At 42.1% G+C, this 15,549-nt stretch overlaps 1 protein-coding gene across 3 annotated transcripts in view; it reads left to right on the forward strand.

The window, feature by feature from the left end:
- Nucleotides 1–8,137, forward strand: part of si:ch1073-59l16.1 (polymeric immunoglobulin receptor) — a 50,372-nt gene extending 42,235 nt beyond the window's left edge. Inside the window, exons 8-9 of one of the 3 annotated variants that reach the window (XR_009654666.1) lie at nucleotides 2,106–2,164; nucleotides 7,465–7,517. Coding sequence is in view for 1 of the 3 variants with exons in the window: in XM_060920708.1 (XP_060776691.1) it covers nucleotides 7,465–7,710 (246 nt within the window). In the remaining 2 variants the exon portion in view is untranslated. Of the gene's footprint in view, nucleotides 1–2,105; nucleotides 2,165–7,464 lie in introns of all 3 variants that reach the window. The other 2 variants (XM_060920708.1, XM_060920709.1) reach the window with 2 other exon arrangements.
- The last annotated feature ends 7,412 nt before the right edge of the window (nucleotides 8,138–15,549 follow it).

The following is a 15,549-nucleotide window of genomic DNA, read 5'->3' on the forward strand; positions in this document are numbered from 1 at the left end:
ACAGAATGCAATAATTTACAAATCTCAAAAACTGATATTGTATTCACAATAGAACATAGACAACATATCAAATGTCGAAAGTGAGACATTTTGAAATTTCATGCCAAATATTGGCTCATTTGAAATATTGGCTCATGACAGCAACACATCTCAAAAAAGTTGGGACGGGGCAATAAGAGGCTGGAAAAGTTAAAGGTACAAAAAAGGAACAGCTGGAGGACCAAATTGCAACTCATTAGGTCAATTGGCAATAGGTCATTAACATGACTGGGTATAAAAAGAGCATCTTGCAGTGGCAGCGGCTCTCAGAAGTAAAGATGGGAAAAGGATCACCAATCCCCCTAATTCTGTGCCGACAAATAGTGGAGCAATATCAGAAAGGAGTTCGACAGTGTAAAATTGCAAAGAGTTTGAACATATCATCTACAGTGCATAATATCATCAAAAGATTCAGAGAATCTGGAAGAATCTCTGTGCGTAAGGGTCAAGGCCGGAAAACCATACTGGGTGCCCGTGATCTTCGGGCCCTTAGACGGCACTGCATCACATACAGGCATGCTTCTCTATTGAAAATCACAAAATGGGCTCAGGAATATTTCCAGAGAACATTATCTGTGAACACAATTCACCGTGCCATCCGCCGTTGCCAGCTAAAACTCTATAGTTCAAAGAAGAAGCCGTATCTAAACATGATCCAGAAGCCCAGACGTCTTCTCTGGGCCAAGGCTCATTTAAAATGGACTGTGGCAAAGTGGAAAACTGTTCTGTGGTCAGACGAATCAAAATTTGAAGTTCTTTATGGAAATCAGGGACGCCGTGTCATTCGGACTAAAGAGGAGAAGGACGACCCAAGTTGTTATCAGCGCTCAGTTCAGAAACCTGCATCTCTGCTGGTATGGGGTTGCATTAGTGCGTGTGGCATGGGCAGCTTACACATTTGGAAAGACACCATCAATGCTGAAAGGTATATCCAGGTTCTAGAGCAACATATGATCCCATCCAGACGACGTCTCTTTCAGGGAAGACCTTGCATTTTCCAACATGACAATGCCAAACCACATACTGCATCAATTACAGCATCATGGCTGTGTAGAAGAAGGGTCCGGGTACTGAACTGGCCAGCCTGCAGTCCAGATCTTTCACCCATAGAAAACATTTGGCGCATCATAAAACGGAAGATACAACAAAAAAGACCTAAGACAGTTGAGCAACTAGAATCCTACATTAGATAAGAATGGGTTAACATTCCTATCCCTAAACTTGAGCAACTTGTCTCCTCAGTCCCCAGACGTTTACAGACTGTTGTAAAGAGAAAAGGGGATGTCTCACAGTGGTAAACATGGCCTTGTCCCAACTTTTTTGAGATGTGTTGTTGTCATGAAATTTAAAATCACCTAATTTTTCTCTTTAAATGATACATTTTCTCAGTTTAAACATTTGATATGTCATCTATGTTCTATTCTGAATAAAATATGGAATTTTGAATCTTCCACATCATTGCATTCCGTTTTTATTTACAATTTGTACTTTGTCCCAACTTTTTTGGAATCGGGGTTGTACATGATGGCCTTCACAGTCACCAGATGTTAAAATCTGGGAGAGATTTTGGAGTGATGTGTAAGATGTGTTAGATATGTTAAAACTGAAGGAAAATTTTTGCATACCTTATGTTGTATTGTCCTTTAAGGTCCTTGAATTACATTACAGGCATTTAGCAGATGTTCTTATCCAGAGCGATGTACAACATACCCAGAGCAGCCTGGGGTGCACTTGGGGTTACATGCCTTGCTCAAGGGCACTTTAGCCATTCCTGCTGGACCAGGGAATTGAGTCGGCACCCATTTGGTCCCAAAGCCACTTTGCTAACATTTAGGCCATGGCTTCCCCATAATTACTGTTAATGTGTCATCTGTGTGTGCTTATATATTATTTCCTGCCCTATTGCTACTCTTTTAACACTCAGAGCCTACTTTATTCAGTATACCTGCTGGATGTAGCTTATACAGTATATAGTATGATTATTATTCTGTGAATTATATTGTTTCATACTTTGCACAATAGTCAAGGCAAGTCAGGTGGGTTTTTATTGTTATTCCTCTATATAGCTTGTTGTAGCGAGAATCGCGTGTGGGTGGAGCACAGAGGACGGCAGGACAGAGATCAGGTTTGTTTAAAGGCTTTATTGCCACACTTTTCAGGGTTGCAACACTGTTTCAATAGCGCGAGAGACACACACACACAGCGTCTCGTCCGGCTCTCCCTCTGCTCTCGCTCTCCCTCCTTAAATAGGGCGGTTTACTGGGGAGAACACACAAAACACAGGTTAATGACACTCAGGTGAAGCGATTCTGCCACTTACCTTCCCCAACTCCGCCCTCCTGTCACAGACCGGTGCTTGACCACGCCCCCGCTGCCACACTTGTATACATTGGAATGAAATGTCATTTTTCCAGCACCATGGTGCAACACATAACAGTAGACAAGACTACACAATGTGCAAATATACAACAGTGTCAGATGAGTGCAGAACAATAAATACACAGAAAAATATGCACGGAACAATAAATACACAGGATAATGAATACACAGGACAATAAATACAAAGAACATGGACTGTAAACTATTCTGTAGTATAGCAGCAGTATAGTTAGATATATAATACATTTTCCTTTGTGGGTTTTTTTTCCTGGTATTCTAATAATTTATTTAGCAAACGAAACAATCTTGTCAAGTCAATATAATAATGAAGATGATGATGTTTCAAATGACACAGGTCAAAAATCCTGAAAAATTTCAGTTCTTACAATGTTATGCATGTTTTACTTGTGGTATGAGTGTCAATGTACAACACAACAGCTTAGTATTTCTTTTGATGCTTGATATCTACAGTGTCTTGCAAAAGTATTCATCCCCCTTTGTGTTTGTCCTGTTTTGTCACATTACAAGCTGGAATTAAAATGGATTTTTGGGGGTTAGCGGCATTTGATTTACACAACATGCCTACCACTTTAAAGGTGCAAATTGTTTTTTATTGTGACACAAACAATAATTAAGATGAAAAAACAGAAATCTGGAGTGTGCATAGGTATTCAACCCCCGAAGTCAATACTTTGTAGAGCCACCTTTTGCTACAATTACAGCTGCAAGTCTCTTGGGGTATGTCTCTATTAGCTTAGCACATCTAGGCACTGGGATTTTTGCCCATTCCTCAAGGCAAAACTGCTCCAACTCCTTCAAGTTAGACGGGTTGCATTGGTGTACAGCAGCCTTCAAGTTATGCCACAGATTCTCAATTGGATTGAGGTCTGGGCTTTGACTAAACCATTCCAAGACATTTAAATGTTTCCCTTTAAACCATGCCAGTGTAGCTTTAGCAGTATGTTTAGGGTCATTGTCCTGCTGGAACGTGAACCTTCGTCCCAGTCTCAAACCTCTGGCTGGCTCAAACAGTTTTTCCTCCAGAATTGCCCTGTATTTAGTGCCATCCATCTTTCCTTTAGTCCTGACCAGCTTTCCTGTCCCTACAGATGAAAAATATCCCCACAGCATGATGCTGCCACCATCATGCTTCACTGTAAGAATGGTGTTCTCAGAGTGTTGGGTTTGCGCCACACATGGCATTTCCCATGATGGCCAAAAAGATCAATTTTGGTCTCGTTTGACCAGAGAATCTTCTTCCATGTGTTTGGGGAGTCTGCCACATGCTGTTGAGCAAACTCCAAACGTGTTTTCTTAAGCAATGACTATTTTCTGCCCACTCTTCCATAAAGCCCCACTCTGTGGAGTGTATGGCTTAAAGTGGTCCTATGGACAGATACTCCCATGTCTGCTGTGGATCTTTGCAGCTCCTTCAGTCTTATTTTTGCTGTCTTTGTTGCATCTCTGATTAATGCCCTCCTTGCCCGGTCTGTGAGTTTTGGTGAACAGCCTTCCTTGTGTAGGTACAGTCCCTTTTAAGAAACTACATTTCCCATCAGCCAACTTCCGCGTTGACCAACGTCACGCGGGGGCGGGATCACCAACGTCACATCCTCCATGAAAGCATAAGAAACCCGGGAACTCCTAGCTCCGCCTCTTTCGGCGCCGTGAATTCAACACGGACACAAGGAAGAATCGCTCGGCTCACCCGAGCAAACCAGAAAAAGACCTCTTTCTTGCAAGATCCACGATTTAGCGCGATTTCTTTCTTACCCTTGGCCAAGGTAGACTTCAGAGTCGCACGATCTTTAACTCAATCGAGTTACAACCGGTTTTATTCGTATTAGAAGTGATGTCACGACTGCCGCCCAAGCAGTTTTAATTCAAAGTTAAGAGAGCGGCTGGACCCTTTTTTTACAAAGCGCTGTGCACCTTGTTCTACAAAGATTTCCTTCCCACGAGCTACGAAGCGTCGGACCAAGAATTCTTTGCTTTTCTACAGAAGTCTCTACGGACTCCTGTGAAACTAACGCTACGTTCACACTGCAAGGCTTAATGCTCAATTCCGATTTTTTTGTGAAATCCGATTTTTTTGTGAGGTCGTTCACATTAACAAATATATGCGACTTGTATGTGATCCTCAGTATGAACGAAAAGCGACCTAAAAGTGTTCCGCATGCGCATTGCAGGATACGACGACGTCACACGCAGTGAGCATGGCCAGTGTTTATGGAAGTAAAACCGCCCGGTTGCGGTATGACCCATCCAATCTAGCTTGAATAGCTGCATCCCCCCAAATGGAAATCAGCTCCCTAACCTCTGCGTCCTTCCATTGAGAAGATTCAGAACCTTCACAGCCCGAAGCGTCCCTCGCATTGATGTCATGCGCAGGGGCGCAGATACGTTTTTTGAACTGGGAGGGACAAAAAACTGGGGGGGACAAAGCTGCCAGCAAACCAACCCCAACCCCGATATGCCTGTCAAACTTGTTGTTAGTAACCATAGCAACCAAGCTCGAGCTCGCTACCTGTGCAGTCTGTGCAGCTCAACCAACCGAATATCAGTCTTTCTTTTGTTTTATGTGAGTTGTTGCAACTATGTATACACTGCTGTGCACCTCAATAAACCAAATGGTAATTAGTCTTTTGATTTTTCCGTGAGGTTTGCCTTATGCAAAGAAAGACAGCATAGACGTTTTTTCCTCCCTATAAGTGGGGGGGACCGAACGAGGTGAATTTAAATCTGGGTGGGACAAGTCCCACCCTCTATCTGCGCCCGTGGTCACGTGCCATGTTGTTGTAACTTTTTTTGAGAGACCCGCCGCCTACTTCAGTGCAGAATAGTGACGTTTGTGGCTTGTTGATGACGTGTAAGTCGGATGAATGCGACCTGGCGGTTCAGACTGAAGTCGCATATGAAAAGAGCGGATAGGAATCAGAATTAGGACCACATATCCAAACGGCCTAGGTCGGATTTGAAAAAATCGGATCTGTGTCGTTCATATTGTCAATAAAAGATCGGATACAGGTCACATATGGGCGAAAAGATCGGATTTGAGTCACTTCAGCCTGCAGTGTGAACGTAGCCAAAGCCTCTCCAAGGAATCCCCTGTGCTTCACGAAGATCTCCACAACTGTGAAAACTCCAAAAGTCTCGGGACATCTTCTCATAATCTCGCGTAAGACCGGCATTTTTGGGCATAATCTAAAAACCTAGTCTTAGGAATTAGCTTTTATTGAAGTAGTGTGAATTTACACTCAGGAACGGTTTAATTGTTACACTGTAAACACGCAGCGTGTTGAATTGATTTATTTTGTTTCAATCAATTGTTTAATAGATAGGCTGTGCATGCTTCTCTATTCCTCACTAACACTTTAATTTCCTTATCACACATCCTGACCTCATCAAGATTTCAGTGGATTTAGTAGTGTTATGAGCTAGCATTCCTTTGTCTTAGCTTGGCCACACAAGGCTAATCTAGGCCTACACAAACACGTGGCCACTCACAAACACACCTTAGCTAGCATCCCTTTGTCTTAGCTTAGCCACACGAGGTTAATCTAGGCCTACACGAACACGTGGTCACCAGGCCTGACACACACACAAACACGTGGTCACAGGCCTCACCTGGCCTCACAAACACACCTCAGTTAGCATCCCACGCTAGCTTCTTTCTTTTGCTAGGCCATAGGCCTTACCACGTGGTCAACTCCTCCCCCACAAACACACATGGGGTTAGCTACCAGAGCTAATCCTTTTTGTAGGCCACACACAAGGCTTCTCTCTCTCTCTCCCCACACACAAACACACCTTAATTAGCATTCCTTTTGTCTTAGCTAAACACAAGGCTAATCTAGGCCTCCACACGTGGCCACATGTCTCACAAACCCACCTTAGCTAGCTTCCCTTTGTCTTAGCTTAGCCACACAAGGCTAATTCCTTTGTTCTCCTCAAATCTCACGTGGTGATCTCTACACCACGTGGACACACACGAACATACCTAGCTAGCATCCCACGCTAGCCTTCTGCTCAGGCCATATGGCCTTTCACTCACACACACACACACACATCTCACTGTTTGTATATATTTCAACTGCCATTATCCATTTTTTATCTTTTTTTATAATAAATTCATTTATTATTGAAACTGTGTGTTTATTTGTGTTCCAATATCTTTGAAGTCCCCAATCTCCAAGAATTCAAAGGTGCATATGATTTATGTAATATGGTAAGTGATCATAATAATTTGGAATATACCATAATTTAGCTGTTTGGTAATTTATTATTAAGCACCAAAATTAATGGTATTAATTAATGAGACTGATTAATGAGACTGATTCCATGAGTGATTTAATGATATGAGACTGATTCAATTTTAATTATTAACCTTCAGATTTAATGAGATTGATCACTCAATTACCCAAATGCACCTACACTTGTCAAGTTTGTAGTGGTGCCATATTCTTTCCATTTTGCTATAATGGATTTAATGGTGCCCCCTGGGATATTCAAAGTTTGGGATATTTTTTATAACCCAACCCTGATCTATACTTCTGCACAACTTTGTCTCTGACCTGTTTGGAGGCTCCTTGGTTTTCATGTTACTTGCTTAGTAGTGTTGCAGAGTCAGGGTCCTTCCAGAACAGGTTGATTTATGCAGACATCATGTGACAGATCATGTGACACTGATTGCACACAGGTGGATCTTAATCAACTAATTATGTGATTTATGAAGTGAATTGTTTGGAGCAGCTCTTATTTAGGGGTTTCATACGAAAGGGGTTGAATACCTATGCACACTCCAGATTTCTGTTTTTTCATCTTAATTATTGTTTGTGTCACAATAAAACAACAATTTGCACCTTTAATGTTGTAGGCATGTTGTGTAAATCAAATGGTACTAACCCTCTGAAAATACATTTTAATTCCAGCTTGTTATGTGACAAAACAGGACAAACACAAAGGGGAATGAATACTTTTGCAAGACACTGTATCAGTGCTGTGTGTATGGATGACTTGGGGTTCTAACTTGAGATTTTCTTTCAGATGAAGGTCACATTACATATAAAGATGACCTTGTTCTTCAAGAACCTTACTGCACCTGCTGAATGTGATTTGCATTACCTTCAAGTGGAAAATATGAAGAAGTGGAAATACATCAGTTTTATACAGGTTTCCAAAAGTGGAACTGAAGAAACACAGCTATCCATGATCAAATTCATCATAATTTCATGCGTATTTTTCTCATACCTTCCAAAGAATAAATACATCAACAGAATGAATATTTTATAATGCAATAAAATCTAGACATCACATGGCAGACTTGCTGCTTCATAATTAATTTAAAATGTTTTTGTCTTCGCCTCTGATCTTATGGCACCCAGCAAGGGCCTCTGTATTTAGTGTGTAAGAGATCTCTATGAAAACAGAGAGCTGTTCTTTAATACTGCATGTGATGACTCATTTTTCCTCATGACTGTTTGGGAAAACACTGAACTTCGGTGGATGCCATTATGGGTTTTTCACAGCATGTAATTGTGCAACTTTTTTTTGCCATTTAATTTGCAATTTGTACTTGGTCCTCAAGGGGGCCTCGGTAATATTTGTTTAGCTTAAATTGAGTACGGTATGTAATTGTTTGTTATCTGTAATGATATTTCATATTCTCTAAGTACTTTGGATCATTTCATCTTTTCTACATCAGTCTGGATATATGTGCCTGCCCAATGATTTTGATAATGTAAATAAACATGTATAGAATAAAGAGATTTATACTTTGTTATACACCATTGTGCATGTACTGTATTGTACATGTGTTATATTGAATGCTGTACCACAGTGTTGTTGAATTCTCAAATCTGACTGAATTTTCTATAAGAGCAGCTCTGACAGTATTTCTGGCTATAATTCAATTTATATTAATGCATTCTTTCTAACACAGAAGCATTCCTACAGGAACTGCTCCTTCACCAAGACTTGTATAGTGAAAGATCCATATACAGTACCAGTCAAAAGTTTCGCCACCCCTACTCATTCATAGGTTTTTCTGTATTTTGACTCTTTTCTACATTGTAGAACAATACTAAAGACATCAAAACTATGAAATAATACAAGGAGCATATGTGCAATTATGTGGTAAACAGAAAAAATGTCAAAAAGCAAAATATGTTTAATACTTTAGGTTTGACCATTTACCTTGATGACATCCATCCATCCATTATCTGTAGCAGCTTATCCTGTACAGGGTCGCAGGCAAGCCAGAGCCTATCCCAGCTGACTATGGGCAAGAGGTGGGGTATACCCTGGACAAGACACCAGATCATCACAGGGCTAACACATAGAGACAAACAACCATTCACACTCACAGACAATTTAGAGCCACCAGTTAGCTTAACCTGCATGTCTTTGAGGGAAACTAGAACACCCAGAGGAAACCCACATAGACACGGGGAGAACATGCAAACTCCACTCAGAAAGGCCCTCGTTGGCCACTGGGCTTGAACCCAGAACCTTCTTGCTCTGAGGCGACAGTGCTAACCACTACACCACCGTGCTGGCCATGCTTGATGATGTTTTACACACTACTGGCATTCTCTTAACCAGCTTCATGAGGGAGTCACCTGGAATGCTGGTGTGCCTCGTCAAATGTTAATTCGTGCAATTTCTTGCCTTCTTAATGCGTTTGAGATCAAACAGTAAACAATAAAAATACAGTAAATAGCCCTATTCCACAACTGTAGTAATCCGTATTATGTCAAGAATCACTCAACTAAGGCCCTGTCCACACGGCAACGGATTCAGGTGAATCTGATACAATTGTTTATCGTTTCGGCCTGGCGTCCACACGGCACCAGCGTTTTGGGTGCCCCAAAACGCAATCTTTTGAGAACGGGTTCCAGAGTGGAAAGATCTGGCAACGTTGCCGTTGCGAAGTCGTCTGGATGAGTAGAACAGATTTGTTTATGATGACGTCACAACCACATGACTGTGAGTGCTTCACGCCGGGTAGAAGTGTAACGAACTCAATGCGAGTTGTCAACAAATCCTATAACTTGGTTCATGAAACGCGCTTACAAAATATTTTCACTGTGAATATTTATTGTGTAATGGTGCAAAGTGAGAGAGAGAGAGAGAGAGAGAGAGAGAGATGGGCAGAGTCAATCCCGCCAGCAAAAATAGGGGAAAAAAGGAGCGATCTCACCTCTTCAGATGTTGGTTTAAGTCCGACAATACATTCCTCAAAAAGGGCGTAGAAGAACAAATTAATCCATCAACATGTAGCATTCAATTTATTCTGGACCATTAAAGACGCCGCCTTCCGCATAGAATCATACGTCATCCTCGCCGCCATATTGGATGGGTCAAAGCAGAGAATAAAGATGCCTCATTCATGTGCTGCGTTTAACTGTACCAACAGGTTTACCGTCCAAACGAGATCACATGGGATTACCTTTCACTGAGACTGGAAAAATACTTTTCATTGTATTTGGTCATTATAATGTAATTTTACGAACAGATTTTTCTGACTTTGTGGCTAATATGAAGTCTCGCGCATAATAGTTTATGCGCATGCGTCCTTACTTCTTCTATTGTTCTGGTGTCTCCGAAGGGACCGTCTTACTGCGCCCCTAGAGGTGTGGCATGTGTATTGCATCGTTTTCAGCAAGCGTTGCGTTGCCATATGGACCTGATATTTTACTGATCGTTGCCCATGTGGACGCGATATTTTTTTAAATAACATCTCGTTGCTGTTGTCGTGTGGATGTAGCCTAAGTCAAGAGAAATGACATCCATCATTACTTTAAGACATGAAGTGACTTTTAATTAATAAACATAAAGAAAAATCAATGAATAAGAAGGTCTGTCCAAACTTTTGACTGGTACTGTAATTTAACTCTATCACATCACCACCGGAGTCCATTCTGGACTCCGATTCCCAGAACGAACTACAGATATGGCCGTCATGAACTGCAACTTCCATCATGTTGTAATTGTATGTGTAATCATGTATCAGTCTTGAACAACCCAGGCTGTGTACTATCTAGGTGGGTCATGATGACTTAGTGTTTGCCATTAGGGTTTTATTTTTCTCTGTTTAGTTGTGCTTTGTCAGCTCATTTGTATGGTTGGCCTGTTTTTCTTGGCTGTTTGCTGATTGTTACTTCAACAAAATATTGCACAACACTGCAAAAAATTGAAAACTGCATTTGAGGAGCAAATTACTTAATACTAGTGAGATTATTTTGCTGCATGGACAGATATTTTTACTTGATAAGACATCTTAAAATAAGTTGGGTGCAATCTAGAACTAGGTTTAATAATCTCAGAATTGGTGTCTTGTATCCTTCTAATAGGAAATGCTAGATGGTTTAAACTATTTTCAAGATATTTTCACTTGCTAAGATATCATTATTTGCAGTGTGTTATTCTGTCGCTTGTTCAGTTGGCACTAGAACTTTCTCGCCTAGACATTCAGCCCTTCTTCTATCTGACTTTTGCACTTGTTGTATGTCGTTCTGGATAAAAATGTCTGCTAAATGCCTATAATGTAATGTAATCACACACAGTCACACCCTGTGTGTTGGAGGTGAATGGACGGAGGAAGAAACACATTATAAACAGGCATTCAAGTATAATTAAAAATAGTAAGAGAACAGAAAATAAGATAAAATAGAACAAGACAGATAAAATACAGGGCGGCACGGTGGTGTAGTGGTTACCGCTGTCGCCTCACAGCAAGTTAGAGTGCAGAGTGAGGAATTAATCAAAAGCCTCAAATTTGATTTAATAAAAGGCAGCAGCAAAGAATAACATATTCAGCCTTGATTTAAAAGAACTGAAAGATGCAGCAGACACAAAGTCCTTTGTACAGGTAGTCGTCGACTTACGACTGCGTTTGGTTACGACTGACCGGTCGTAAACCGATCTGGTCGTAAGTCGGCCTATGTTAAATGAACGTAAGTATATTGTGATGTGTAATGATATTGTAATCATCTTAAAGTCTTATTTTATCAACATTTTCTTATTTCATTACCTTGGCTCATTATTTGGTTTAAGTCAAACACTGCATACTACACTGCGTACAGTACAATTCGTTTAATACGTGCAAAACAAAAAATACGAAATACAGGTGTGAAAAATAGAAAACATTTTAGTTTGAAACATACCAAAATACAAATGTAAAACATAGCAAAATACAAAATTTAGTGACCGCTGGCATCACTGGTGCTTGGCTGTGGGTCGTCTACGTCATCATCAGCTGTTGCAGCGCTTGGGCTGGCAGGAGCATTTGCTCGTTTCATAAACCAGGAGCTGGGGCGGAAACTGTATGACGGAGTGCGCGAGGGAGCGCGAGAGAGACTGCGCATGTGCCTGGAGCTGGGGCGGAAACTGTATGACGGAGTGCGTGAGGGAGCGCGAGAGAGACTGCGCATGTGCCGGGAGCTAGGGTGGAAACTGTATGACGGAGTGCGCGAGGGAACGCGAGAGAGACTGCGCATGTACCGGGAGCTGGGGCGGAAACTGTCGTACGCTCAGCTAGCTCAGCTGGAAAACACTTGCCAGTCATAACCAGACGGTCGTAAAGTCGATCGGTCATAAGTCGCATAGGTTGTAAGTCGACGACTACCTGTATTTATTAATGTGGGAAATACACTCAGTATAATATGTATTTATCACAAAAATACATGCATGTATTTATTATTTTGAAAACCCACCAGCTGCCTGATCTGGCACGTTTTAATTGTGCGACAGTAATGACGTAAATACCAGCGTGACGGACTAGTGTCCGAAAGCGTTTTTTTTTTTTTTCATTTTACCAATGAGCTTACTATATAGTCCTCTATCGTAGGAAGTAGTGAACGAATGAGTGATTTCAGACACAGGGACAGTTACATCCACAGTCATCTACATCCTGATTATGCACACCTGTTACTCATTACACACACACACACACACACAGTATAAACAGATTTTGGACAATACCTCTTTGCAAAGTAAGGCTCAGTGTACCTTTACCTGACTTACCAAGTCTTTATAGTTTGTCTTTGCTCATGTAACATGGTTCTCCTAGGTTTTGTTCTTTATTTTTTGCTATTTGGGATATTGCCCTAGTATTGATGTTTGCTGATCACCTGAACCAATGCCTGACTTTGACCTTAAGTTTGATTCTCGTTTTGGACTTGTCCCTCTGTTGAACTTTTTAATAAAAACACTAAGCAGCTTACCATCCCACGGACTAAATGATTGTGGTATAAATCTACTGCCTGGCACCACACCCCCACATTACCGCATTTACCCGCTGTCAAGCACTGAGCACCAAGTCATGGAAGAATATGTCCAAGAAGCTCTCCAATAAGGATAAGGAAAAGAAAAGGGGAGGACTTTGTCTTTGCTTTGACTGCAGGGGTTTCAACCAGATCATGGTAAAATACCCATATTCACTGCCATTAGTCCCCTCAACATTTGAACAGCTATGCTCTACCAAAGTTTTCACCAAGCTTGACCACCACAGCACACATACCCTGGTGCATATTCAACCTGGTGATGAGTGGAAAACTACCTTTAGCACCGCCTCCAGTCACTATGAATACTCAGTCACACTCTTTGGACAGCCACATAATACATGTCAAACAAGTCTTGTCATGTCTTTTGAAAGATTAGCTATATGTCAAAAGAGAAAAGTGTGAATTTCACGTGCCCACAGTATCATTTCTGGGATATATCTTTCATCCTGAGGGGTTAGCTTTGGATGAGGCCAAGGTAACAGTAGTGACGGAGTGGCCCACACCACGAACTGTCAAGGATCTTCAATATTTCCTTGGATTCACTCATTTCTACCATTGTTTCATCAGGAGTTTCAGCTCCATTGCCACCCCTTTCACCTCTCTTCTTCAAAAGGGTCCAAAGAAACTGTCATGGAACCCAGCTGCTGAAGAAGCCTTCAACAAATTAAAAACAGCATTTATCACAGCCCCTATCCTAAAGAACCCAGACCCTTCCAAGCCCTTCATCATTGAGGTGGATGCCTCAGAGTTCAGAGTAGGGGCTGTTCTGTCACAATGATTTGGTGAGAGACCCAAGCTTCACTCATTCACCTTCTCCAAGAAAAATCTCTCCAGCAAAACAGAACTATGATATCAGAAAGAGTTACTACCTGTTAAACTCACTCTGGAGGAGTGGTGACCCTGGCTGGAGGAAGCACTTCATCCTTTCAGTGTTCACAGACCACAAGAACCTCGATTATCTATAAACTGCCAAACGTTTGAATCCCCATCAAGCCCGCTGGGCTCTGTTTTTCACCAGGTTTCATTTTACCCTGTCCTACTGTCCTGGCTCTAAGAATACCAAGGTTCTGTCCCATGTTCACCCATCCAATAACCCATATCCTGATCCTGAAACCATACTGTCCCCTGCTTGTTAAGCTATCACTTGGGACTTTGATCAAGAAATTGAGAAAGCACCCACATATCACATACCCCAGGCATCTCCACCCAACCAAACCTTTGTACCTCAATCACTCAGAGGTAAATTGGTAGCCTGGGTATGTATGGCACCAGCCATGGACCATCCTGGCAAGAGATTAACAAGTACACCTCCACATGCACATCATGAGCTGAAGCCAAGGTGCCCCACACACTGCCCACCAGTAAGCTCCTGCATCTGTCCATGTCACAGCACCCCTGGTTACACATAGCCATTGACTTTCTCACAGACCTTCCTGAGTCCCTGGGTAGTCCCTGAATTATGGTCATTGTGGACTGTTTCTCCAAATCTCTGTGCCTTATCTTCCTGCCTGGGCTCCCAACTGCATTTGAGACAGCAAAGTTCATCTTTAATCATATTTTCAGATACTTTGGAACCCCTGAAGACACTGTCAGTGATTGGGGAATGCAGTTCACTTCAAGAGTGTGGTCCAGCTTTTTGGAGAAGTTGTGGGTCTCCATCAGCCTCACATCAGGTTATCATTCCCAGTCCAATTGGCAAGATGAATGGACTAACCAAGAAATTGGCTGCTTTCTATGAACTTTCTGTTCAATCAGGAGGATTGGGCTTAGTTTCTCCCGTGAGCTCAGTATGCTCAAAATTCTCTGTGCCATTCAGCCATGCTCCTAAAACCCTTCCAGTGTGTACTTGGCTACCAGCCACCCATGTTCCCCTGGGACGCTAACCCCTCAGTCACCCTTAGTGGACAATTGGTTTAGGCAAATTGAGCAGGTGTGAGAATGCACCCACTAATGCTTGGAGCAAGTAGCCAGGAACAACAAGCAATTTGCTGATTGTCACAGGGGAGAGACTCCACAGTTGCAACCAGGAGACCGGGTGTGATTGTCCACCAAGGACATCCGGAATACACACGGGTGTAAAAAATTAAATGCCAAGTGCACAGCCCCATGCAAGATCCTTCACTGCATCAATGAGGTGACATACAGGCTGGATCTGGTACACCACAGCCACATCACAACCTCCTTCCATGTGTCCTGTCTTAAACCTGTTACTCCAGGACCCTAAGTCTTTGATATCCCCCCACCACACCTCCCAAACCCCTGAAGATCAACAGCTGGAATACCTAGTAGAATGGGAGGGTTACAGCCCTGAGAAGTGCTGAGTCCCAGCATATGACATTCTTGACCACCATGCTCTGCCATGACTTCCATGCCAGGCATCCAGCGAAACAAGATCCCCGACCCAGGGGTCAGCCACATGAGAGATCCACTCCCAGAGTGAGCTCTTTGGGGAGAAACTCTATCATATCAGCACCATAAACCATTCTGGACTCCAATTCCCAGAACACAGTATGGCCTATAGTTATGGCCACTATGAACTACAACTCGCATTGCACAAGGTCACGTTGAGTCACCTATTCCTAAGTCACCTATAAACCTACTGATTACACACACCTGTTCTTCATTATACACACACTATATAAACAGAGTTTGGACAATGCCTGTCTGCAAAGTAATGTGCAGTGTGCCTGTACCTGACTTACCAAGTCTTTGTTTTGTCTTTGCTCTTTTTTATGATCTGGTTTTGTTCTCTGGTTTTTGCTATTTTGGATATTGCCCTAGTGTTGATGTTTGCTGATCACCTGAACCATAGCCTGACTTTGAGTTTTATTCTAATTTTGGATTT

Source organism: Neoarius graeffei, chromosome 5 (assembly GCF_027579695.1).
Source record: "Neoarius graeffei isolate fNeoGra1 chromosome 5, fNeoGra1.pri, whole genome shotgun sequence".
Taxonomy (NCBI): domain Eukaryota; kingdom Metazoa; phylum Chordata; class Actinopteri; order Siluriformes; family Ariidae; genus Neoarius; species Neoarius graeffei.